This window comes from Danio aesculapii, chromosome 20, assembly GCF_903798145.1.
Source record: "Danio aesculapii chromosome 20, fDanAes4.1, whole genome shotgun sequence".
NCBI classification, from domain to species: Eukaryota; Metazoa; Chordata; class Actinopteri; order Cypriniformes; family Danionidae; genus Danio; species Danio aesculapii.
Genome location: NC_079454.1, coordinates 38,329,237 through 38,354,709, shown reverse-complemented (window position 1 = coordinate 38,354,709; position 25,473 = coordinate 38,329,237). Strand labels below are relative to the sequence as shown.

Below are 25,473 nucleotides of genomic sequence, written 5' to 3'. Positions count from 1 at the left end.
AAGAAATGATGGGGTTCTTCTTTAAAGAAGTTGTTCCTCCACCTTATTTAGAGCATAATTATGGGCATTTTACGCTATAACTAACGTGGTTCAAGCGATGGATCTGCGACAGAAAAACTAGGGGTTTTGGGAAACACTCGTCACTACATCGTTCTTTTCCCAAACGATGCATCGTACTATGATAGTTCAGCCGCGAGTTCTGTCATTGTTTGGGAAACGCACCCCAGCCCAGTTAACCTAATTAACCTAGTTAAGCCTTTAAATGTCACTTTAAGCTGTATAGAAGTGTATTAAAAAATATCTAGTCAAATATTATTTACTGTCATCATGGTAAAGATAAAATAAATCAGTTATTAGAAATGAGTTATTAAAACTATTATGTTTAGAAATGTGTTGAAAAAGTCTTCTCTCTGTTAAACAGAAATTGGGGAAAAAATAAACAGGGGGGCTAATAATTCAGGGGCTAATAATTCTGACTTCAACTGTATATGAAAGTGTATAGTGTCACATATGTTCTCTTCAAGTTTTCCTTTTGCCTCTGTGCTTCTGCAGTTTAGTTCCAACCCCAATCAGACACACCTGGGCTAGCTATTCAAGCTCTTATTCTGCAAGAGTTTGAGCATTTGAAATTCTGTTGTACGGCACTGCGAAAGGGGGCGGTATAAAATGGGATAATTCGACATTAAAAAAAAAGCAAACGATTGGTCCATATTTTACATTTCTGTTCAGAGAGGTCATGTTTTGATCTTCGATTATGTGATCTTATGTGATCATGCGATGCGATTTCGCAGGTCAGAGTTCACCAAGCTTGAACTTTGCAATGCAGCAAACTGTGAAACTTGTCGCATGAGCTTGCGTTTCCGGTCTGTCGTATTCGCTTGTGTGTGAATGGAAGTGTACAGCTATGTTTCTATCCAAAAATGCTAATTAAATTTATGCGCAAAACTGAAATATTGAGTAAAAGACGTGCGAATAAAGCAACGTTTCCATCCAAAGAGTCAAAGAGAACAAAATCGTCACTTCCTGATTAAATTTCGCCAAATATCAACAGTAAGAACTGAATTTGCAGCGGTAGGAGAAGCTGCGTGAATCTTTTCTTCATTTAATAAATAACTTGCTTCTCAAAAGATGATGTCGACACACAATGCCCCCATGGTGGCGTTTGAAGCCATGAGACGCAGAGTGCGGACGTTCTTAACAGTTCTGGAGGTCATTAATAATATGATAACACTAATACTGAAAGGGTTAAGGCATTTTAGAATGACCAAAACAACATTTCAGATGTTTTACAATGTGCTCAGCCTGCTGATTTGTCCATTTTCATACATTTTTATCATCACATGATCTCTTACGACAAAGTCACATGACTTTTTTTAATTCGCATGTTGGAATTTGTTCGGTAAAAGTGTTTCTATCGCAGTTTACGCACATATTTTCTTATATTAAATAAAACATTTATCCTACTCAGTTATTCGCATACATTTTTTATGCGCATTTTCAAAATTGATGCGCATCTTGACGTTTTCATCAATAATTTTGTTATGCACATATCCAAAATGCACATAAAAAGGTGGATGGAAATGTAGCTTATGGGGCGAAAAGTGCAGTGTGACTGCAGCTTTAGGCTTTCTAGAAACATTTTTGTAGGGGTGTTGAGGCAAGTTGGAACTAATATCTGCAGACCAGCCCTCTCCAGGACCAAATTTGTTGGACACCCTTGGTTTAAGCTGACCGAGTTTGCTTTTTTTCAATTACCGAAGGTAGATTTTTGGATGTAACAATTCACCTGACTCACAATTCACGATATTAATCAATAATCAATAGGTCCTCTGCTCCAGGCAATTGGCCACTGGCATAATAAAACTTTCTACATATAGTAGAATAGAGACAGGAGTTAAACATGATTATGAAGGTGAATAATTACTATTACTTGTATAGTTAATTAGTATAAGTATCAGTGTGATACATTTAAGAAGAGATAATCTTGAACGTTTTTTAAATATTCAATAAAAATAAGCAAATTATTAAACTATGCATAAACTAATTTAAAAAGGAAAGGGTAAAAACAATCTAATACCTGGTTCTGTTACAGAACAACTTACTCTTCAGTCAGAAAAACATCTTCATCTTCACTTTCGCTATGAAAACACTGATGTACCGTGTGATCTCTGTAGCACTCGTCAGAGCAAGCAGTGCTGGAAATCACCCGGTCCACTTGGTTTGGCTTATAAAATTATTTTTTGTATATAGATGTCTGTGACTGCAGTTTTTCACCGTGCTTACGGTTTATGTGCATCATATACGCTGTTCTGTTAGTGTAAGTAAACGTCTTTCGCAGTATTTGCACAGTTTGTGTTTTGTCTGGCGCACCTTACTACTGTCATTTTACTCTGCCGCCCCACCTCTTGCTCGCCGCTGATGTGCAGGTAAAGCGGGTTTGTGCCTGCAAACACAGCGCCCCCTCTGTTCAAAACATGTATCATGATTCGTTCAACATTTTTACCCATTTCAATCGTCACACATTTGAACCGATTTTCAACCGGCTCACGGTGAATCGTTACATACCTAATTTTTGGATTTATTTACTCTAAATTACTGATGCTTCAGTAGTACACAAAAGTAACATGAACTGACTTTCTGTGGTAAAATAAATAAATAAATAAATAAATAAATAAATAAATAAATAAATATTACTCACAAAGTTCTGCCATAATTTTGCAAAATTGCCAGTTTAAACATTTAGATTTTGGTATATTTTTTCAACTTTTAGATTAAAAAAATTTATTACTCAAATCTGCTTTTTTATTTAATTTTTATAAACAATCAAAATAAAATCTCCTTTTTTCCATTTAAAAACAAGACAAAAATACTGATTAAAAAATTATTTTCAGGATGAAAGTAAGAGAATGGTGGAAGGCCTTAATAAATAACTGGATAGTTCAAATGAACTAAATGTTTGAGGTTGTGGTCATAAGAACACAATGAGATGATGCTGATGATAGAGAAGATACTAGCGTGAAAGGCAAAGTAAAAATTGTGAGCAGCTGTGAAATGAATCAGCACGGTAGAGTTTAGCTATGCTATCTCCATCATACTGTCAGTGAGGTTGTATAATATGTTTATTAAAACTCATCTTGAAAGATTATCAGGATTTTTTTCCCTCCCAGCTACAATTCCAAAGCAGAGCATAATTAAATGGCATCCCGTGAATGACAAAGGGGCACAATCATAAATTAATAAATATGACAAAAAAAATTATAATCATAAATGATTAAACACCAGTCAATAAAATATTCATAAACATAAAAAAATGAATGAATTAATAAAAGAATAGGTAAATAAACATGTTGTGCTAAAGCGCACCAAATCATAAACATACCTTGCTTGTAACTGATATGGAAGCCTTTCTTTTGGACACTAAAGTCGGAGTTAAAGAAAACCTCCATCACATTTCCAGTGGAGTTGAGAGTTAGTCCATTGGCCGTTAAGCCACAAAATTTGGCATCATTGGTGCCGGTCTTGACGACAACGCGGTCATAGATGCAGCCTTGTGCTTCCTCGAGCTCAAAATCAAGGAAGGTGATTTGTACTATAAAGCCAGCCGGGGCCTGTATGGTCCAATTGCAGGACTGGCTGGGTGGGTAGTCATTGGGGTAGCAGGGGGACGTAAAAGAGCCCTGGGAGTCGGTGAGCACCACATTGCAGCTGGTGCTACTCTGGCAGCTTTGTGCCACTGCAAGCAAACAGGGCACATGTCACTTTACCTTGCATTGGTGAAGGATAAGAGGTTTTTAGCAGAGGCTGAGGACAGGAGAGGAATCAGCCGACAGGAAGATGCGTTTAGACAACCGCTTGGTTAGTGCATTGACAGAGACAAAGACAGAACCAGAGGAAAACAGATGTCAAGCCTGGTCGAGATCTTGGTTGAATTGGCTTTCAGTGATTATATCAGACCTGAGCGCAAATACCTAAATCCAAGAGCTGTATGAATACATTATGTCTATGATGGTTTCGTTTTTTGTAGGATACTAGTGCTAAATTGACAGTTTCAAAATCAGCACCAGTGCCAGAATAAATGTACATGAATAAAAGCCTAAATGATATTTGTTAATCATATAAAAGCTTTCTATGCTTTTTATACACAAATAAAAGCCGAAATGAAGCTACCATGTCTCCTCAGAAGACTAAAAAAAGTGTTTTGGGTGAATAGAGTTTCAATTGAAGGACAGAATTGTCTCACGTTGCATTGAAAATATCATTTGCAATCCAATGATCAATTTACTCATAAATTTAGAACACAGTGAGGGTGAGAAAATGATGACTTCATTTATATTTTGGGGGTGAACTAATCCTTTAATGGCTATGATTAGTTATTCACCTACTCTGAGCAAAATGGCAGTTAGTAAAGCTACAGTATCTTCATGTTACAACCTGCTGGACAAAATGCAGCTCTTGCTTCCTTACTAATGCCAGTGTAAGAGTGCACCCCGATCACAACAGGTTCCATAATATAGGCCAGAGAAGAACTGGAAGACAGAGTCTAGTTTCGCACAAGGTTATTTTTATTTCATTTCATCATTCATTCATTCATTTTCTTTTTGGCTTACTCCCTTTTTTAATCTGTAGTCGCCACAGCAGAATGAACCGGCAACTTATCCAGCATATGTTTTACGCAGCGGATGCCCTTCCAGCTGCAACCCATCACTGGGAAACACCCATACACACTCATTCACGGTCAATTTAACTTACCCAATTCACCTATAGTGCATGTCTTTGGACTTGTGGGGGAAACCGGAACACCCGGAGGAAACGCAAACACAGGGAGAACATACCAACTGACCCAGCCGGGGCTTGAACCAGCGTCCTTCTTGCTGTGAGGCGATTGTGCTACCCACTGCGCCACTGTGCTGCCCTGCTCTTATTTCATTTTATTTTATGTTATTTTATTTTTCATGAAGTTTGTCAGAGTTTGGGTTTCTTGTTACAGTAGTCATTAGCTTGCTTATGCATGGTCATATATTCAGTAATAACATCAGTTTAATGCTACTGAAGTTGTTGTTGATCTGTACATGAAATAGTTTATTATGAATAAACCAAACTGAATCAACAGCGAACTGAACTGAGTAAAGGCAGGATCTTATTACAGCAGAATTTAGAATAGTTCAATGCTTAAATTTGCATCACTGTTTACTTTTATTTTGATACAGTGAAGTTGCTTTTCTCTATTAGGGCTGCACAATACTGGAAAAAATAAATCATGAGTTGAACAGGTCTATCTGGAAAGACATTATGATTCTATATAAGAAAGCATCAGTATGAAATATAAATAAAAACTTAAAATCTTAGAATAATAAACTGATCAAAGAAAAATGAAATAAAAACAGTGCTTAATGTTTGTATTGATTTATGGAGAGCGTATTTAGGTGCAGAAATCAAATAGCAAAATAAGAACAGTGCTTTATGTTTTGTTTTTATGGGCAGTGTATTAGTATTTAGGAACAGAAATCAAATAATCAAACAGTAACAGGCCTTAAAAACTTTTACTTAATTAAAGCTAAACTTTACCATTAATCCACAAATCATATTCTATAACTATGACTTGTACTTGAATTTACACATCCTGTAATGTGATTCTTGCATTTGTTGCTGCTAAAACAACACATTGTGCACCTCTAAAATTTAAGTTATATAGACTATATAAATACAGGAATCCCGAAGCCATTTGTAAACTGTCATTCAGCCATTTGATAGAAATGTGAACCAGTAACCAACCACATCCTTTAAACTTCCTCAAGGCAACACTCGCACATGAAGACTTCAATATAGTGAGAAAAAAAAGAGATCTGACTTAGAGACAATAGCGTTTGTTCATGCAGTCCTGAACAGCACATAAGAAGAAAAAAACACAACACAATTTGGCAAACTGAGCAGTTCAACTTTCTCAAGACGCAGTGGCTTCCCCCGGACAAATCTTGTGCATGTAAACAAACATTACTGAGGGTTATATTTCATAACCAATTCCAACTGTCAAAGGACAAACTCATTTCAGTGATTTACAATATGTTCTCCATGTTAATATTACTTCATATGTCTCTCTCTGTCTCTCTCTCTCTCTGTCTCTCTCTCTGTCTCTGTCTCTCTCTCTCTCTCTCTCTCTCTCTCTCTCTCTCTCTCTCTCTCTCGAACAACAAATTGAATTTTCATCCATGAAATTGTAAAAGTTTTTGCATGAAGGATTTCCAAGCATTGTGGTCTATTAGTAACCATAAAACAGAGAACTGACTATTCACATCTACAGTGACAGTTCCTCTGGAGAAACAGGAAATTTGGGATTTGATGGCTTTATACAGATTTCAGGTGGGGGACAATAAAGTTAGTATATTTTAATCATGGGAACTGCTCTTTAATAGAACCATAAAGGGCATCCACCAGAGAAAGGGAAAATGATCTCTTGTTTAAGGGGACAGAACCTAAACCACAGACTACGCAGTCTTCAGAGAGTCATTACATGCCTTGTGTTCACCAGAGTGGACAGTTGATACTGAGGCTGGATTTCAAACCACTTACAATTCGATCCAGCCTGCCAACGAGCCAAAACTGCAAACTTTTTCTCCTTTTTTATTCTGCTTAGAAGCGGTCGGACATTTAAAAGCATGCACAGAATTAAAACAAGTCTAATTACAGAAAGCCATGGTTATTAGCATGACTTTTGAACATTCAAAAAGGTTTCAATACAGGTCTTTCATTTCAAACAATTCAAACAATAAAATCTGTTTTGATGCTTTAGAGAACATTTCTTAATATTTGCACTGTATTAGCCTAAACGTGTATTAGATTTTACTTACACTCTTAGGGCTCTATTTTAATGATCTAGGCACAAAGTCTAAAGTGCATGGCGCAAAAGCATCAAGGGCATGTCTGAATCCACTTTTGCTATTTTAAGGACAGAAAAATATGCTCTGCACCTCAGTGCATGATCTAACATGGTTGTGCTTATTCTCTTAATGAGTTATGGGTGTGTTTTGAGTATAACGTGGATTAAACCAATTAGAGTTTCATCTCAAGTTCCCTTTAAGAGTCACACAAGTTGTGTCACACCATGGCACATTTGCTATTTACATGGCGGAATTTGTAAGTGGAAAAATGAATGGACAAACTGAATGCTTCACTAGCAAGAAAACAGTTTAACACACTATCTGTGCAAGCATAAAGAATAAGCCTCCTCCATCCGGCCTCTTTACTTTCTCTTTACTTCATTTCTTTACTTGAGGAAAGAAAACGGTGTTGTACGCACTCCACTGAAGACAGCCATTAGCCTACATATTTAATTTTGTTTGTTAAGCTCAAAGATTAGTTTCAAAACTATTTCTAAATTCAGTTCTAATTACCAGCAAAGCAATAAATGAACGGTAATAACGAAGTGTGGTCAAAAAAGCTATATCCAAACACACATGTCCTATTCTTATGCTCCATATGGTGATGCATACATCTTTAAAACCTGACAGGTGGACAAATCTAAACTTATTTTTATTAAAACAAATATAAATATGCCTATAATAAATAATACTGCTACTATTAATAACGTTATTCTAATGCAAAGTGTCATGAATAAACTGAAAAAGTCCCCATTTACATTTTAATCTTTTATTTTTTTCATATGTAAAGATATTTGTGTATTGCTGTACATCTTGTGTGTATTAAACGTTTGAACCTGCATAGGCGCATAACTAACACACTCTATGCTGGACTTTAGACCAGCTTTTACTTGGTCAATGGCACGGTCTAGTTCAGTTTCTCAAAAAAGCATCGCACCAACAACACACCTTAACACACGTCCTTTTTAGATCAGCACACCCATGAGTCCACAAAGTAGTGCAAAAGGATTTGCTTTTGAAACAACGTGGCACAAAACGTGAAAAGTAGAGTTGTGCTGGTCTGAAAAACGCAACAAATTGCATCATGCACATCTTGCACCTTATTGCACTAGGTGTATGATAGGGCCCTTAGTGTGTCTTAATTATTGTCATGAAAATGTACATTTCTTCAAGAAACTAGACTACAACTATAATTTGAATGATCAGATTTTTAATACAGGCAAATGTTTTTGTTAGCTTGGCATTGATAATAGACAACATGTAATGTTGCTGGCTTTTTCAAATATTTGACTCTTTGGGATATTTTTGAGATTGTTTTGAAAGCACAATGAGCCTCTGGCTCTTTTTTAATAATTAGATTTAGACACATTAAAACCTGCTTTGTGTGCAGTTAACATTTTCCCATGCATTGTGTTTTATTTGACTGTTGATTATTATTTCTGAAAATAATTATCAGCTTAATTTAATAGTTTGGGGTCTGTTGTTAATTGTAGCCATTACTATTATAATAATGTGCTAGTAATAGAGCTCCCTGCATAGTTTACAGCGTTAGTTGAGCTTTTTTTTTTACCCTTAAGCAAATTTACTGTATGTTTCATCCCCTGCTATATCTAAAACATACTTGAAAACCAAAGTATACTTTACTGTAAGATACATTTTGTATACCATTACACACTCCGAATGTTTAGCCATCTTAAGCCAAGTATATTTATGACTTTAATTCAATCAAATTACTTCAAAAAAAGAAAAAGGTTTGGAGCGATGCCACAGAAGAACCATTTTGGTTCCCTTAAAGCAATTTAGTGAACAGTCCTGGTGAACCATGTTTTTGAAAAACATGTTACTAATCTAAAAAACTTTTTATTATTATAAAGAACCTTTGAGGAATGAATGGATGTTTAGGGTTCTTCATTGTGCCAATATTGATCCTTCATTTTTCACAGTGTATAGGAAGTAAAACTTGACAAAACGTCCATAAAGAAACGATCAGCAACAGATGCACAATTCTTACAAACGAGTGACTATGTGTTAAAACTAACAGATTACTTTTGAATGGAATAACACTAAAACAATCTAGAGTTTGCTTCTCATAGCCTGTGCCAGCTTTCAAGCCAAATTTAAAACTAAATAAGTCAGGAAAAGGCAAAATATGTAATAAAAAAGTGACTTTTTGGACAGCAACTCTGAATTTAATAAAGTATTCCACATTGAGTGTTACGACTACAAGGCAAAACGATCTTTGGCTGTATTGCTGCAAGTAGTAAACTGTAAAACAATTAAACTAAATAGATTTTAGCTCACGCTTGATTTTATGTTAATGATAAATAGCTAGCAGACATTCTACAAAACATCACTGTGTAATATAAATGTACAGCAAGCAGTCCCATTTAATTGGAGCGTTCTTACACATCTGCATTCTCATTCACCCTTCTGGGAGATCAAATACACCACAGAAAAATCACAACGTTAGACCAGGCCAAACTGGGTCACTACAAACCCACCACAACAAGACCCCATCGGCACACCTGGGACTGAAAACGCTGGAAAATTCATAACGCTTGTCCAGCAAAAACAAGGAAAGAGGTGAGAGGGAGAAAGATCACACTTTCCGCCAACATGCCTGGGGTTTAAACAAGCAAGGAATGGGATCAGCTTTTGACAAGTGGCCTGTGAGGCTGAAATCACTATTGGCTGGAATCACGCTACTGGAATATCCTACTGTTTTATAGATGTCGGACCGGGCTGCAGTAAAAAGCAGCATGACCAGCTGAGCTACTGAAGCCACAGCTACGGCCTGGCAGATTGAAGACAGGGTTCATCTCAATACTGCATCAAGGGGACCAAACACGTCACCTGCCTTTTTTAATGAATCAAGTGTATGAAATAAGACACGGATCACTCCACTCAAAGGTCAGTTACTCTCCAGTGATGTCATGCTAGAAAACAGTAACAGTTTGTCTATTTTATATACAGTTGAAGTTAAAACTATTAGCCCTCCTGTGAATTTCTTTCCTCTTCCCAAATGATGTTTAACAGTGCAAGGAATTTTTCACAATAATTCCTATAATATTTTTTCTTCTGAAGAAAGTCGTATTTGTTTTATTCTGGCTAGGATAAATGCAGTTTTAGTTTTTTAAGGTCAATATTATTAGCCCCCTTAAGCAATATTTTAGTTTGATAGTCTACAGAACAAACCATCGTTATACAATAACTTGCCTAATTATGCTAACTTGCCTAGTTAACCTAATTAGTTAAGCCTTTAAATTAAACTTTAAGCTGAATATTAGTATCTTGCAAAAAAAATAAAAAATCATCATGGCAAGTTTAAAAAAACATCAGTTATTAGAAATGAGTTATTAATACTGTTATGCCAATAATGATCCGTTAATTTTACAGTGTATAAACATCCATCAAGAAACGATCTGCAACAGATGCACAATTCTTACAAATGAGCGATTGTGTGCTAAAATTTAGCACATTCGGATCCCTTCTGAATGGAATAACACTAAAACAATCTACAGTTTGCTTCTCATAGCCTGCGTCAGCTTTAAAGCCAAATTTAAAACTAAATAAGTCAGGAAAAGGCAAAATATGTAATATAAAAGTGACTTTTTGGACAGCAACTCTGAATAAAGTATTCCATTTTGAGTGTTACGACTTCAAGGCGAATTGATCTTTGGCTGTATTGCTGCAAGTTGTAAACCATACACAATTAAACTAAATAGATTAAACTAAATTAAAAACTCATCATGACAAATATAAAAGAAATCAGTTATTAGAAATTAGTTATTAATACTATTATGCTTAGGAATGTGTTGAAAAAAAAAACTTCTTTCCTTTAAACAGAAATTGGGGGAAAATATACAGGGGGCTAATAATTCAGGAGGATTAATAATTAATTATGACTTATACAACTGTATAAATATATGAATGATTTTTTAAAATTGTTTTATTACACTGCTCCGTGGAATACTTGATTGTGATTGGTCTGTCATGACTTCCCAAGGTATGTTAAGTTTAGTTCACACTATAAGTTCATAAGTTCAATTTAGCCTTATATAAGTTCTAAGTATTGTGAATTACCTTGATTGTTCACACACATATATAAATATATATATACAGTGTATATCTGTCATGGCACTGTTTGGCACCATCTTTCGAACGAACAATAATTTAAGCAGGTTAATGTAGGATGAGTTCGCCCATTTTTTTTTTCTGCAAGCTATAAGCTTAATTTAAGAGTTGGTAAATTGTTGCAACTGAGGGTTTATCAATGTTTTGCATACAAGTTCTTTATTTTTGTGGCAACTAGATATGTAATTTTGCAGGTCATCTCAAAATAAAGTTAATTGCACACTGAATCTTAAATTTTTGACTGAAATTTAGCAAGTTAACAAAAATACAACTTCACGTTGTAATAATAATAAAAAATAAAAATTGTATTTAAAGTCATACATATTTTACACATGTGCTAAATATATATTAATGACATAGCACAGAGGGATTTATTGATTAATTATGGCATATGTGTCATATTTGAATACCAAAAAAGGCACGGGATACCCAAACATACTTAAAACAAAAATTGCTAAAACAGATGATAAAACAAAAATAACAACACCTATGAGCCCATTCCAAGTAAATAAAAAATAAATAAATGAATAAATAAATGGGACATTCAAGGGCAAAATAATAAACAAAAAGTAAGAGACATTCAAGAGCAAAATAAAACAACAAACAACAAAAACCTAATAATAAAATATAACAAAATCTGTCAGAGAACGACAATTTAAGCCCATAGTAGACAAGTAAATAAATAAATAAAAAATAAAATAAATTAAATAAACAAGTAAATTAATTAATTAATTAATTAATAAACAAACAAATAAACAAACAAACAAACAAATAAATAAATAAATAAATGAGACATTGAAGGACAATATAAACAAACAACAAAAACATTAATAAAATCTGTGAGAGAAAGACCATAGTAAGTAAATATATAAAATCAACAAATAAATAAAATAAATAAATAAAAATTAAAAACAACAACAACAAAAAATAAATAAAACAAAATAAAATTAAATTAAATTAAATTTAAAAAAAATACAAAATTAAAAAATAAAATAAAATAAAATAAAATAAAATAAAATAAAATAAAATAAAATAAAATAAAATAAAATAAAATAAAATAAAATAAAATAAAATGCTGTGATTTGAGCAGTGTTGTGAAGTGGCTGCTGATGAAGTGAAGGTCAATGAATGAATGCCTGGCTAAACAGCAGAAAAGAGCAGCTTTGATCTCAGAATGTCCTTTTAGCAGAAGGAAAGATGCCAAAAGATGCAATGCCAGATACACGGATCTCAGACTAAGAAGAGCTGGAGATTATAAATAGCGCTTTCAGCAGCATCACATTCTGTGAAAGCTTTAATCCTCAAGTGTCTCATTTCTCTCACTCTCTGCAGTTCCCCTGTCTTTGTACTTCAGGTGTGCTGTATTAATCTGCCAAGAGTCAGTTAACAGTTCACTCAAAAATGTAATCCTTGTCAACATTTATTCACTTCTCTGGTATTCCAGGTCCCTGTATTATAATTTTTTTCTTTCATGAAGTGTTCAGTGTTTGAGCTATATTTTTCATACAAGTATTGAAAAGAAAAGAAAATTATCAAATAAAATAAAATAAAATAAAAAATAAAATAAAATACATTAAAAAATCATAAAAAAGGTCAGATACAGAGAGTTTTAAGCCCATGCTAAATAATCAAAAAAACAATAAATTACATTTAATAATAATTATAAAAAAATTAAATAAAATAAATTAATTAAATTAAAAAAATTAAATAAATAAAATAAAATCAAATAAAATAAATTAAAATATAATAAAATACATTTAAATAAATAAATAAATAAATAAATAAATAAAATAGGTCAGGCACAGAGATCTGTAAGCCCATACTAAATAAACAAACAAACAAACAAACAAAAAAAATATATAAAAAATAAAATAAAATAAAAAAATAGGTTAGATACAGAAATCTTTAAGCCCATACTAAATATACAAACAAACAAAAATAAATACATACATAAATAAATAAATAAATAAATAAATAAATGAATAAATAAATAAATAAATAAAATAGGTCAGACACAGAGATCTTTAAGCCCATACTAAAAAAACAAAAAAATTAAATAAAATTAAATAAAATAAAAAATAAATAAATAAATAAAATAGGTTAGATACAGAGATCTTTAAGTCCATACTAAATATACAAACAAACAAAAATAAATAAATAAATAAAATAAAATAACAAATAAAACAAAATAGGTCAGATACAGAGATCTTTAAACCCATACTAAACAAACAAACAAACAAATAAAAATAAAATAAAATAAAATAAAATAAAATAAATCAGACAGAGATCCTTAAACCCATACTAAAAAAACAAACAAAAAAAAATATATATAAATAAAAAAAATAAATTAATAAATAAATAAAATAAATTAATAAAATAGTTCAGATACAGAGATCTTTAAACTCATACTAAATAAACAACAAAAAAAAAAAAATAAATATAAATATTTAATAAAATATATTTGTATTCCATGACTAACACATAATTTTTATTCTGCTTCTCATACAAAGCTTTAAATTTGACTACTGTCATGACAGATTTATGAGTCTTTTTATCATTTTAAACCCATAAACATTCACTGTATGGAAAAAACTGCTCAGATTCTTTGCCCAGCATCACATTTTATGCTTTATGAGAGGAGAACAAAAAAGACCTGGAACGACATGAGGGTGAGTAAACAATATCATATTCAATTTGGGTGAACTATCCCTTAATTAAGTCCATCACTTCAGCATGTATTTTCTGTATTTCTCTTGATCAACACAGCGCATCTGATCTATAAGGACCCAGAGAGTTTCAAAGTAAAGTATGGGTATCCAAGCTGTGTGTACATTTGCGGTTTTAATACAAACACAAACAACAAAAGCATATTGTGTACGTAAGCACAAAATGGTGTTCCCTCGACAGCCCATATTCACATCTGGTTTTAATGACACGCTCTCACACGAAGACAGTAAAGAAGAGTCCCAAATCTGTTTACAGAACGTGACAAATCACATCTAATCAACAAGTTATTTCATCACCAATTTTCCAAGTTTGAGCAACATCTGATTTAGGCGTGATATAAATGAGGTTAGGAATGCCTTCCAGAGGCGTATCGTCCAATAAAATGATGTGCGAAATTACTCCTGGCTCTCTCCGCACAACATTATTCCGCTATTTGTTTTAGCCACGGCTTAAATGAATAGAATTTTATTGTTTCGAAAGAGTATTAGCTCTCGGTTGTCTGTTGTTTAAACGATTAAAGCGCTTAAGAAAAATTCCCTGATGCCGATTCCCAGCATTAAATCTGATCTTTGCTCGAAACCATTTCTGACAGGCATCCAAGGACTGTAAACGTTCCTACTTGGACCAATATAACAGTACGAACAAATCAGGCGAGCTGTGGTATGCTACTAATATTAAAAAGACACATGCTTTTCATATGCAGTTCATAGGCAACTTCAATTCAGCAACAGAAGAGCGATTAAAGTTTAGAGCACATCCATGTGTTTCTTTGGTGCTGAAATCATGAATACTTAGTCTGTCTCTGTCGTGACAAAGATTAGGTCAGTTTCACAAAAAATTGCTACAAATGTAGGACGTAAGGACTGGCCTACAAACAGAAGCAGGCACGGTAAACAGTTTAGTCGGCTAATGCACACTGTTAGACCACTGAGGGAGCTGGCAAAATCTCACATCTCACCCCGGGGTACTGTTTCTTTTTCATAGGTAAAAGAACATGAAGGATATTTCCACACAACTGATTGTGGCATCCCAGGCTGTATGAAAAAACCCATGTATAAAAAATACATGCCTTTGGCGACACTTTGTCAAAAAGGATATGACTTTGTGGATGTTTAAAAGGAAAATGTCCAAAGAACAGGTGAGTAAAGTGTGAACAGTTTTCTTATTCATTTTCTTTTCAGCTTAGTTCCTTTATTAATCTGGGGTCGCCACAGCAGAATGAACCGCCAAGCCATCCAGCATACGTTCCACGCAGCGGATGCCCTTCCAGCCGCAACCCATCACTGGGAAACATCCACACACACTCATTCACACACACACACACACTCATATACTACAGTCAATTTTAGCATACCCACATTTCATATTTAGGAAACCCACACGAATACGGGTAGAACATGCAAACTCCACACAGAAACGCCAACTAACCCAGCCGAGGCTCGATCCAGCAACCTTCTTGCTGTGAGGCAAATGTGCTACCCACTGCACCAACCGCTCATCAACTGTTCATCAGTACCTAACTGAACTAAACTGAACCCAGTCCAGCCCAACCCAACCCAAGTGAACTTAACTTAAGCCAACCCAAGTGAACTCAACTTACCTCAACTCAACTGAAGTGAATTCAACTAAACTTAACTCAAGTGAACTCAACTAAATTCAACTCAAGTGAACTCAACTAAACTCAACTAAACTAAACTCAACTCACGTGAACTCAACTAAACTAAAGTGAACTCACCTCAACACAAGTTAACTCAACTAAAGTGAAGTCAAGTCAACACAACTAAACTCAAATGAACTCAACTCAACTCAAGTCAACTAAAGTGAACTAAACTCAACTGAAGTGAACACAACTTGACTAAAGCGAACTCAACTCAACTAAAGTAAACTCAACTCAACACAACTAAAGTGAACTTAACTCAACTAAGGTGAACTCAACTCAACACAACTAAAGGGAACTCAACTCAACACAACTAATGTGAACTCAACTCAACTAAAGTAAACTCAACTCAACACAACTAAAGTGAACTTAACTCAACTAAAGTAAACTCAACTCAACACAACTAAAGTGAACTCAACTCAACTAAAGGGAACTCAACTCAACACAACTAAAGGGAACTCAACTCAACAACTCAACTAAAGTGAACTTAACTCAACAACTCAACTAAAGTGAACTCAACTCAACTTAACTAAAGTGAACTCAACTCAACAACTCAACTAAAGTGAACTCAACTCAACTAAAGTGAACTCAACTCAACTAAAGTGAACTCAACTCAACTCAACTAAAGTGAACTCAACTCAACTCAACTAAAGTGAACTCAACTCAACAACTCAACTAAAGTGAACTCAACTCAACAACTCAACTAAAGTGAACTCAACTCAACTAAAGTGAACTCAACTCAACTCAACTAAAGTGAACTCAACTCAACTCAACTAAAGTGAACTCAACTCAACTCAACTAAAGTGAACTTAACTCAACAACTCAACTAAAGTGAACTCAACTCAACTTAACTAAAGTGAACTCAACTCAACAACTCAACTAAAGTGAACTCAACTCAACTCAACTAAAGTGAACTCAACTCAACTCAACTAAAGTGAACTCAACTCAACACAACTAAAGGGAACTCAACTAAAGTGAACTCAACAGCTCAACTAAAGTGAACTCAACTCAACAACTCAACAACTCAGCCTAGCTTAGCTTAATAATAATGCATAATAATGATACATTAAGGGCTAATTCATTACACAATAATTTAAAATTATATATAGTAAATTGCTAAAAGCTGAATGTATCTCTTCAGTTTTCAATTCAATGCTTTGTTTTCTTTGCAAAAACACAACATTAATACGCTTTATTTAAATTGAGATCAATCAGTATTCTTTCCATTAAACCTGTACATATTAGTACTTATACTCTATATCTTAGTGTATTTTAACTGTACACATTAGAATGCACATGGATGCAAATTACTGTAGATTATTTTTTTAAACTCAAATGGTTTGTAGCAATTGGTTTCTTCAAACAGTTGGAGTTGCCTTAACTTATTTGGTTTTACAGTACTCAGTTGGCTTGATTTCTCTTCATTTATTGGGTTTTACTGTGCTTCAATTTATTTACTCAAATGTATTAAGTTCACAGTACTCATTAGGATTAGTTTTTAAACTGAAATGGGTTGTTGCAATCGGTTTCCTCAAATAGTTTGAGTTACCTTAATTTTTGGGGTTTTACGGTGTACATTTACCTGTATGTAAAAGGATGGGGACAATAATATTGTGAGAACAATAAATTGCATCAGTTTACTAATCATGCACAATAGTAAACGTGCTTGACAGGGTTGAAAAGAATCTTTCCGAAATAAGCCTTCATTAAGTCAGTATCTGCCTCCTCAATTTGCGCACAAAAAGGAATACAAGTTGTTGTTTCAGTGTCTCTAGTGGTTTGCAAAAATCTTACTTGCCACATTTTTCAAATGAGTCTGGGCAGGACTGTAGCATTACTTAATTAATAAAGCATTTATTATGCCTTTGAGATATTTTTCATGGACAACTGTTGTGACTTCTAAGCGAACAGAATGCAAGGACAAGGACAACAAAAGCATGTTAATGGTGGTAAAAAAGCATAACACGAATGCAACAATGCAGACATAAGAATGCTGAGAGAAAGAAAAACTTCACTACATTCATTAAATGAAAGGGAGATTACTGAAGCAGTAGAAAATATGAAATGAGAAATTAGGAGTGGAAAAAGAAGCATTAATGAAATGAAAGCAATGTTGATGAGAAATATACATATAATATCAGATCAGAACTTAAATATGGATTTACAGAGAACACACTATTGGCATCATAACATTTTACACTTCAAACTGAAGAGCTCCTTTACCTGAGGTGGAAAGGCAGATCAGCAGCAGAAAAACTGCAAGAGTATTCTGGAACTTCCATCTCCACCACCGACCACTGATGAACGAAATCCTGCCAATCAGATTTAGCAAATTAGATTTCAAAACAAAACCACAACTCAATTTATTACTTACATGCCATTTTAGCATAGTGTAAATATACAAATACCGTAATGACATTAGAGGTTTGATTAAATGGACCACAGGACATATTTTAATGCAAGCGATGCTTTAAAAATGTACTTGATTTGAAAAATAAATGCAAATATCATCTTGAACTGTTGTTGCATCTGGTTTTCTTAGTCACTGACTCAAAACACTTTAACTGGCATAAACTTCACGCATGAGCTTTTTTCACTTTGCCTCACACACAAGAGCACAATATCTTTATTCATGCATCTATAATTTGAGAGAACTTTGAAGGTTTAAATGATGTATTTGTGGCATGGAACAATTTTATTATTTTTTTTTCATGTCAGAAGAGTGACCACAGCCATGTGAAAAACTGCCCTTACATAATGACTAATCACTCTCCCACGTCAGCCATAATAGGTTTGCTGAAAAAGATCACGGACGATGAGGTTTACAAAGGGTTTGCAAAGGACAGCTAAAAATGACAGGAAACCAGAGTCTGAAAAAGTGCATAAGAGACTTTGACATTCAGTGTGTTATCTAAAGTAGACTGTTGCACTTATATACTTTGGGTACCGTTCATGCTAAAATTATACCTTAAACATGCATTGAAAAGCAAGCACTGCAAAAAGAAATATGTGTTACTGAACATAAAAAGTGAGTGAACAAGCTGCCCTAAAAATTAAGTTGACTTTACTTCAAATAATTGAGTACACCCTTTATAACTTGGAGCTGTTAAGTTTATTACTGTTAGGTACATCTGCACATGGTTAATTTACTTAATAATTTCAAAGCAATTGTTTTACTCACTTTAGGTAGAGTGAACTAATCACTTTAAAAGCAACAGGTTTACACACAAATCAATTAATTACTGAGACCTGGAAGGGACGTGATAGTAGGGAAAAAAATGGGTGGAAGAAAAAAAACTAGGTGGGAGAAAAAAAATGGATGGGAGGAAAGAAAAACTGCGTGACAGGATAATATATTCATTTTTAAGTTTTTGCGTTCCCTCGCAAAGATGATGTTTGGCGAACACTTCCTGTTCACTTCATACTGTACGTGACAACCCTCCCATTTTTGCCGGGATTCTCCCGAGTTTTTCTATTCTTATCCCGCTATCATTCCATAATTTTCCCATATTTCTCCTATATTTTAATCTTGAAAGCACGTTGAAATTAATATAAAAATGTCTGAATTCACTTTCTTTCCATTAAAGCTGTGCGTCGATCGCCCTTCATATGCAATCTCTGAATCAGCGAATAAACTGAACCCAGATCAGCTTCTGTACACGCCATTCAAAGTGACACCTCTGTTATCAAACAAGTGAAGAGCAGCAAATGAATCTCTCGTTTTGTTTTGTTTGATAACAGAGGTGTCACTCTAAGAATGCACAGATCTACAATGAAAGATTTTTTGCATTTAATTACTTTAGTAACTGTTTGTGCTCATTTAAGAGAAAATTAGTTGTGTTTAAAATAAAACATGCAGGACGGACATGTTTACTTATTATTAAGTGTATTTGTCTGTTTAAACACACACCTGAATCCTAAAGTGTCGCTCCTTTTTAAATGGCGTGTACAGAAGCTGATCTGGGATGAGTTTATCATACAGAGCACATCCGTTGGTCAGCGCTTATACATGTATTCACTGATTCAGAGGTTGCATAGCAAGAGTGATGATCGATGAACTGATTTGATGAATAGATAGGGAATGCAGACATTTTAATATTAATTTCAGCGTGCTTTCAAAATATATCAGAAATATGGGAAAATACTTAATGATAGGTCGATAGCAGGATAGAATGGTAAAATACGGAAGAATCTCAGCAAAAACGGGAGGGTTGACATGTATGAAGTGAACAGGAAGTGTTTGTGGAACAACAGTTTTGAGAGGGAACGCAAAAACAAAAAAAAAATCTTTCTATCACTCCTATTTTTTCTCCCATCTATTTTTTTTCCTCCCACCTAGTTTTTTTTCTTCCACCCATTTTTCCCCCATCATAACATCCCTTTCGGGTCTCCATAAGTAATCACTGTTTACAGTACAAAAAGCAGTATCAACATCATTAAAAAATCCGTAACATTTATGGTAAAATAAACAGCAGCTTTTTTTGCCAGAATTTTTGTATCAAAATATGGTCTAAACATAAAATTAATAAAAGAAATATCAACCCATCGTTCTTTGGTTACACAGACAAAAAAACACAACCAAAATCAGATCAGCTGGTCAAAAGCATATCTGCTAGGATAAACAAATACCAATAGAAAGAAGGAGCTCAGTGTCGTTCATATCTTTAATACCATCATGATAATAAACTTGATATTAAGTATTTGAATAAAACATTAGATGCAACATAAAACTCTAATGAACAAAGCAGATGAGAAAAAATAGTATTGCCAGAACTTTTGTATTAAAATATAGCCTGAACGTAAAACTGATTTGAAAATTTACAGTAAATTACCGTATTTCATTGATTTCAATTCATACAGTGTTGAAGAAACATCAACCCATTGTACTTTGGTTACACAGACAAAAAACACAACCACAAGCAGGTGGTCAACAGCATATCCGCAAGCATGGAAAAATACTAATAGATAGAAGGTGGCTTCATGGAAAGGCTTTATGGAAAGGTCATTCACGTTTATTCACTGTTTAAGTTTTTACTGTAGTGTTTTTACAGTTGTAATTACCAATTTTTACAGTATAAAAGAAATGCTTTTACCAACTCATTCCCAGTGCCATTTAAAGGGATAATTCATCAAAAAAGTAGCGTATAGCTTCAATCACTTAGCTTCATATCTTATGACTGTGTAATTTTAAAAGTGAATAGGGTGCAATTGTGTGCATTTTGTCTATGCAGTGAATTACATGAACAAAAATAAAATGTTTTAAGCTTTAGAAAAGTACAAGTTTGAGTGCATTGCACCTTTTTAAACTTACAACACACAAAAGCTTTTCATACTTGAAGTAGTTAACTCTGGGTCAGAATAAATCATGTGTTTCTTTAGCCTTGTAAATCCCAAACCCATGAGTTAGCATCTTTATTTGCAACACTTGTTCAAATTGCATGTTGCTGACTGCTATTGATTGATTTTTTTTTCCTAAACAGACTTTTCAGATTATTAGGGGAAGAATAAAACACTGTCTTAACTCCAATTGTTATATTTTCCATCAGTATTTTCCTTCCAAACACTGAAATAACTGATTTTAACACTCAAAACTTCTTTGAGATTTGAATAGGAAGCACGAAATGCATTGATTCATAAACATCTATTCATAACATAAATTTAGCATAAAAATCACTTAAAAAAGTCACTTAATCCCTAGTTTAAAAATGGTGTCCAGAATGACAATAACGCCGGGTTAAGCTCAGTGTGAAAAGCCATATAGTGTCCTTATATGTCCAAAGAGAGGTCACAAAATATATACATAGGAACATACTCCGCAGCACCTTAAAAGCAATGACCGCACTCTAAAACCTGTTCAGAATGGATCACTTTGTTGGTGCTTCAGATCTACAATAATGGATTGTATGGAGCATTGCCCAGGTGTCCCTTGCTCTCATTCCTTCATAAAAAAAGACTGCGTTGTTCTAGCAAAAGTTAGTGATGGTATCAGCCTCAGTCTTCAACTTTGTTCTGAAAAGCAGCCAAAGCAGAACGAAACACTGGCTACTTGCTTGAAATGCTCGGCACACGGACCATTTATCGGCTCAGTTCAAGAGAAAGCTTTTAGCGTGAATGCATTTTTCTAGAACACTTATTTACATGACCACTAAACAGTGCTGTTTAAGTTTGTAATGGAGCTCTTCAATATGAGCGACAAATTTATCTGGTTTTATAACAATATTATCCTTCTCTATAACAATGAAGATGATAACGGCTGAAAGATTACACAAAAGATCAGGTTAGAAGACTTTTAATTCCACAAATCACCACCTATTATCATAGTTTTACTGTAATAACAATGACAACTGGCATACACTTGGAAATTCATGTTAAAATTAGATTATGTTATTAATAGAGATGCACAAAGTTATCAAAAATTATATGCAGAAAAGGCATTTTTGTATTTCGTCCAAAAGAGAAAAAAGGATGTAAATATGAGACAAAATAAAATTAAACCATTTAAAATAAATACAATTATTTAAATTTCGGTGCATCCCTAGTTATTAATGTATTAAATATATGAAATGAGTAATGCAATATAATTAGTGTGTTTTTATTATTAAGCATTATTAAGCTACTCATATCTATTTGTATAAAATGCAGTACAATTTTTGATTTCCATAAGATAATTAAAGCTACTTTTTACTATTGTGGTGGTGTTGATATACTTGTAGTTATCATGATTTACGAATGTACAAAATTTGAGGCTACTATAAATTCTGCAATTTTTTTCTCAATAAGAATCTAAAGTACTGAATTCCAACTAAATCAGGTGTTGGTGCAACCAACTGTAGAACTTAGTGCTAACAGTGTTCTCAAATGTTATCAGGAGCTGTTGCTATAGATTGCTTGCTTGCTTATTGCAAAAACAACACAAAATTAAAGGGACAGTTAACCTAAAATGAAAACTATATCATCATGTACACTTCTTTATTTGTTTTTTTGGGTAACAAATGTGGAAGTAAAACAAGTCCAAATGCAGTGCTCAGCATAATTGAGAACACTGAGTACAAAATGAATATTTTTATTCATTTCTGTGAATATAGGTCATTTATTTTAGTGCATTTAAAGAAAGCAGATTTATTAAACAGATATATTTATTCAAATAATATTATTGCTACCAAACATATTTAAAAATTGAAAGATAATACAATTAAATTCAAGCAAAAATATATAAAAAAAAAAACATTTCAACAAAATTTGTACTTTTTTGCTTCTCTTGATTTTTCCTCTTTTTTAAAAAGTTTGTATTTAATATTTTTCTCTAAAATATAAATTTGGGACCATTGCTTTTAGACCATTATCGTAAGTTATTTTGTTAGATAAGCTCCAGATTTGGCTTTAGTACTGACACATCTAAAGTATATGCACAAATATAATATTGTATAGATTCTTATTAAAAATATGAATTTAAAAGATAGACTTGTGAGGGGTGTACTTATTTATGCTGAGCACTGTAATAATAGCGGATAATGACAAACATCAAGAAGAAAAGAAACAATGCAAAAGTATCACAAACTTGTCCCACACAACTCATCATCTTTGTGCACAACTGTGCATTTATGAAACTATTTCATACTCTGACTCACTCAGGAAAAGCACTCAAAAAAGCACACTCTAATGAATCAAGATTTATCAAAATGCAGCATTGCCAGATGGAAAACAAATTGACAGATGACTCAACAGATATATATTTTTTACCTCAAAAAAAAGTACACAGAATGTATTTTGATGTGTTTCTACTTTTATCTTGATTTTGATTTCTCACTGTGTGTGTGTGTGTGGCGATGCAGTAGCGCAGTAGGTAGTGCTGTCGCCTCACAGTAAGAAAGTCGCTGATTCGAGCCTCGGCTGGGTCAGTTGGCGTTTCTGTGTGGAGTTTGCATGTTCTCCCTACGTTCGCGTGGGTTTCCTCCGGGTGCTCCGGTTTCCCCCACAGTCCAAAGACATGCTGTACAGGTGAATTGGGTAGGCTAAATTGTCCGTAGTGTATGTGTGTGTGAATAACTGTGTATGTGTTTCCCAGTGATGGGTTGCAGCTGGAAGGGCATACGCTGCATAAAACAAATGCTGGATAAGTTGGCGGCTCATTCTGCTGTGGCGACCCCAGATTAATAAAGGGAAAAAAAAAAACGAACATCAATAAAATATAAAAACATGTCTAAAAGATATTTCTATAACATTCAGGTTGGCAGATTGTGTTCAATACATTAAAGAATAACAGCTGAATTTTTCATGCTCTAAATTGGAGCTTCGTTTAAAGAAGAAGCATTCAGATGTTGATAGACTTATTTGGGAATTGTTTAGTTCGGGCTAGGATTGTAAATGGTGTATGGATTGTTGTAAAATGTAAAGTGCTATTTACAAGACTAAAGATTCTATGATAATAAAAAGAAAAAGCAACAAAGCATTTATAATATAGTTGCACATATATGTAACTTTTCCCCATACCACATGAAGAACTACTATAGGAAGCTGGATATCACCAAACAAGCTTCAATCTGAAATCTTCAATGAAAGCAAGTTCTGGTGAGTCATTATTGGAAGTTCATGGAAAACAAAGATTTCAGAGGGAGATGATAACCACCGGAGACCTCATAAGTTATTCTGATGAAGACATGATTTGTATAATTGGGCACTGATTGTCTCCATTAGGATTGGGTTTGATAAATACCTTCATTATAACAAATGGAAAGAAAATTCCCTCCATTTGAGACTGAGTATGTTATAATGAGATTATCGCAATGCTTCATTTGATACTATGGTTAATAACACCTAAGACTGTAAGCTTTTGTTGTCAAGACTTAAAGTGTGTGAAGTTACAAGATCCTGCGTGAGGTCCTCAGATCTTCTTTCATTTTAACAAGCATTGTGGAAAGATAATAGAGATCTCTATTACCAGCCCACAATGCAGACTGGCAACGGCAAAATCAGTCAGGGGAAGAATAGAATTCATATTTTATTAAACAACCCCAACAGATTAATTCATTAGCTGGCCACAATGATACAATAAAATCCATTAATTAGGACACTATTGCTTTAAACAAGAAAGACATCTTATCTAATAGGAATGCAAGTCAACACCCTGAAATAAATCATTGGTACAAATCATAATGTTACTACATATTTTTCAGCCCTAAACAAAGTCTCGCCGCATTTCTATAAGGTGGAGCACTTGTTGACACAGAATGAGGCCATTTATTTTGACCGCTATATAAAATTCATGTAATGCATGACATTATAGGACATATGAATATTGTTCTGAAGACTCTCTTAAGCATATGTAAATACTCATGAATGGAGCGACTACATGCAAGCAGCATAAAGAACTTGATTCATCAAGCCAAAATGAGTTGGAAAAGCAGAAACAGTGGCATTCATAAGTCTTAGACTCCAGAAATCATAATGAAAAATAATTTAAAAAATATCAACATTTTATCATCAAATTTATCAAGGAAGGAGTGTTGAATATTTATATATTACATAAAATAAATGTATGTGTTAATAGAAATTAATTAAAACCTTGATTGTTGCTATACTGTTGTTATAAAATCTAAAACCATTACAAAAATTACAATTAGAGGTGACCTAAAAACAAGTCAGCAACTTTAGAAATGTCACAGATGTCAACACAACATGCAGGTAAACTAGATATTTATCATCCATTATTTTTTCTCACACATAAGAGAAAAAAAAACTTTATAAACTACGTCACTGTTGTACCTTAAACTCGTGTAAACAGTCGGGCATCAAATGTCTCAGATGCCCAAAATCGCTGTGTAGGCAGACAGCTCACTATACTTTAGAGACACCTTTCAGTGGGAGCTATAATTTAAAGGTAGACATTTTAAGCACTATTCAGTTGTTTACCGTTTTATTTGCGGTCATCTAAAAGTCCAAAAACCAATTCATCTGCCCACCAACATTGTAATGTGACACCCATTCTTTTGGGCCATGGATATTTCACTGTTCTTGGTAAAATAACTGAGGAACATAAAAAACACAACAGAATATGGACAATATGCTAATTACATCAACAAA

At 33.7% G+C, this 25,473-nt stretch overlaps 1 protein-coding gene across 13 annotated transcripts in view; it reads right to left on the bottom strand.

Moving 5' to 3' along the window:
• adgrg6 (adhesion G protein-coupled receptor G6) overlaps positions 1-25,473 on the bottom strand; it is an 88,660-nt gene that overhangs the window by 62,496 nt on the left and 691 nt on the right. For all 13 annotated transcript variants that reach the window (XM_056481059.1, XM_056481060.1, XM_056481062.1 and 10 more), the window contains exons 2-3: positions 17,617-17,705; positions 3,380-3,733 (exon numbers count right to left, since the gene is read on the bottom strand). In XM_056481059.1, coding sequence (XP_056337034.1) covers positions 3,380-3,733; positions 17,617-17,705 — 443 coding nt within the window. The remainder of the gene's footprint in view (positions 1-3,379; positions 3,734-17,616; positions 17,706-25,473) is intronic.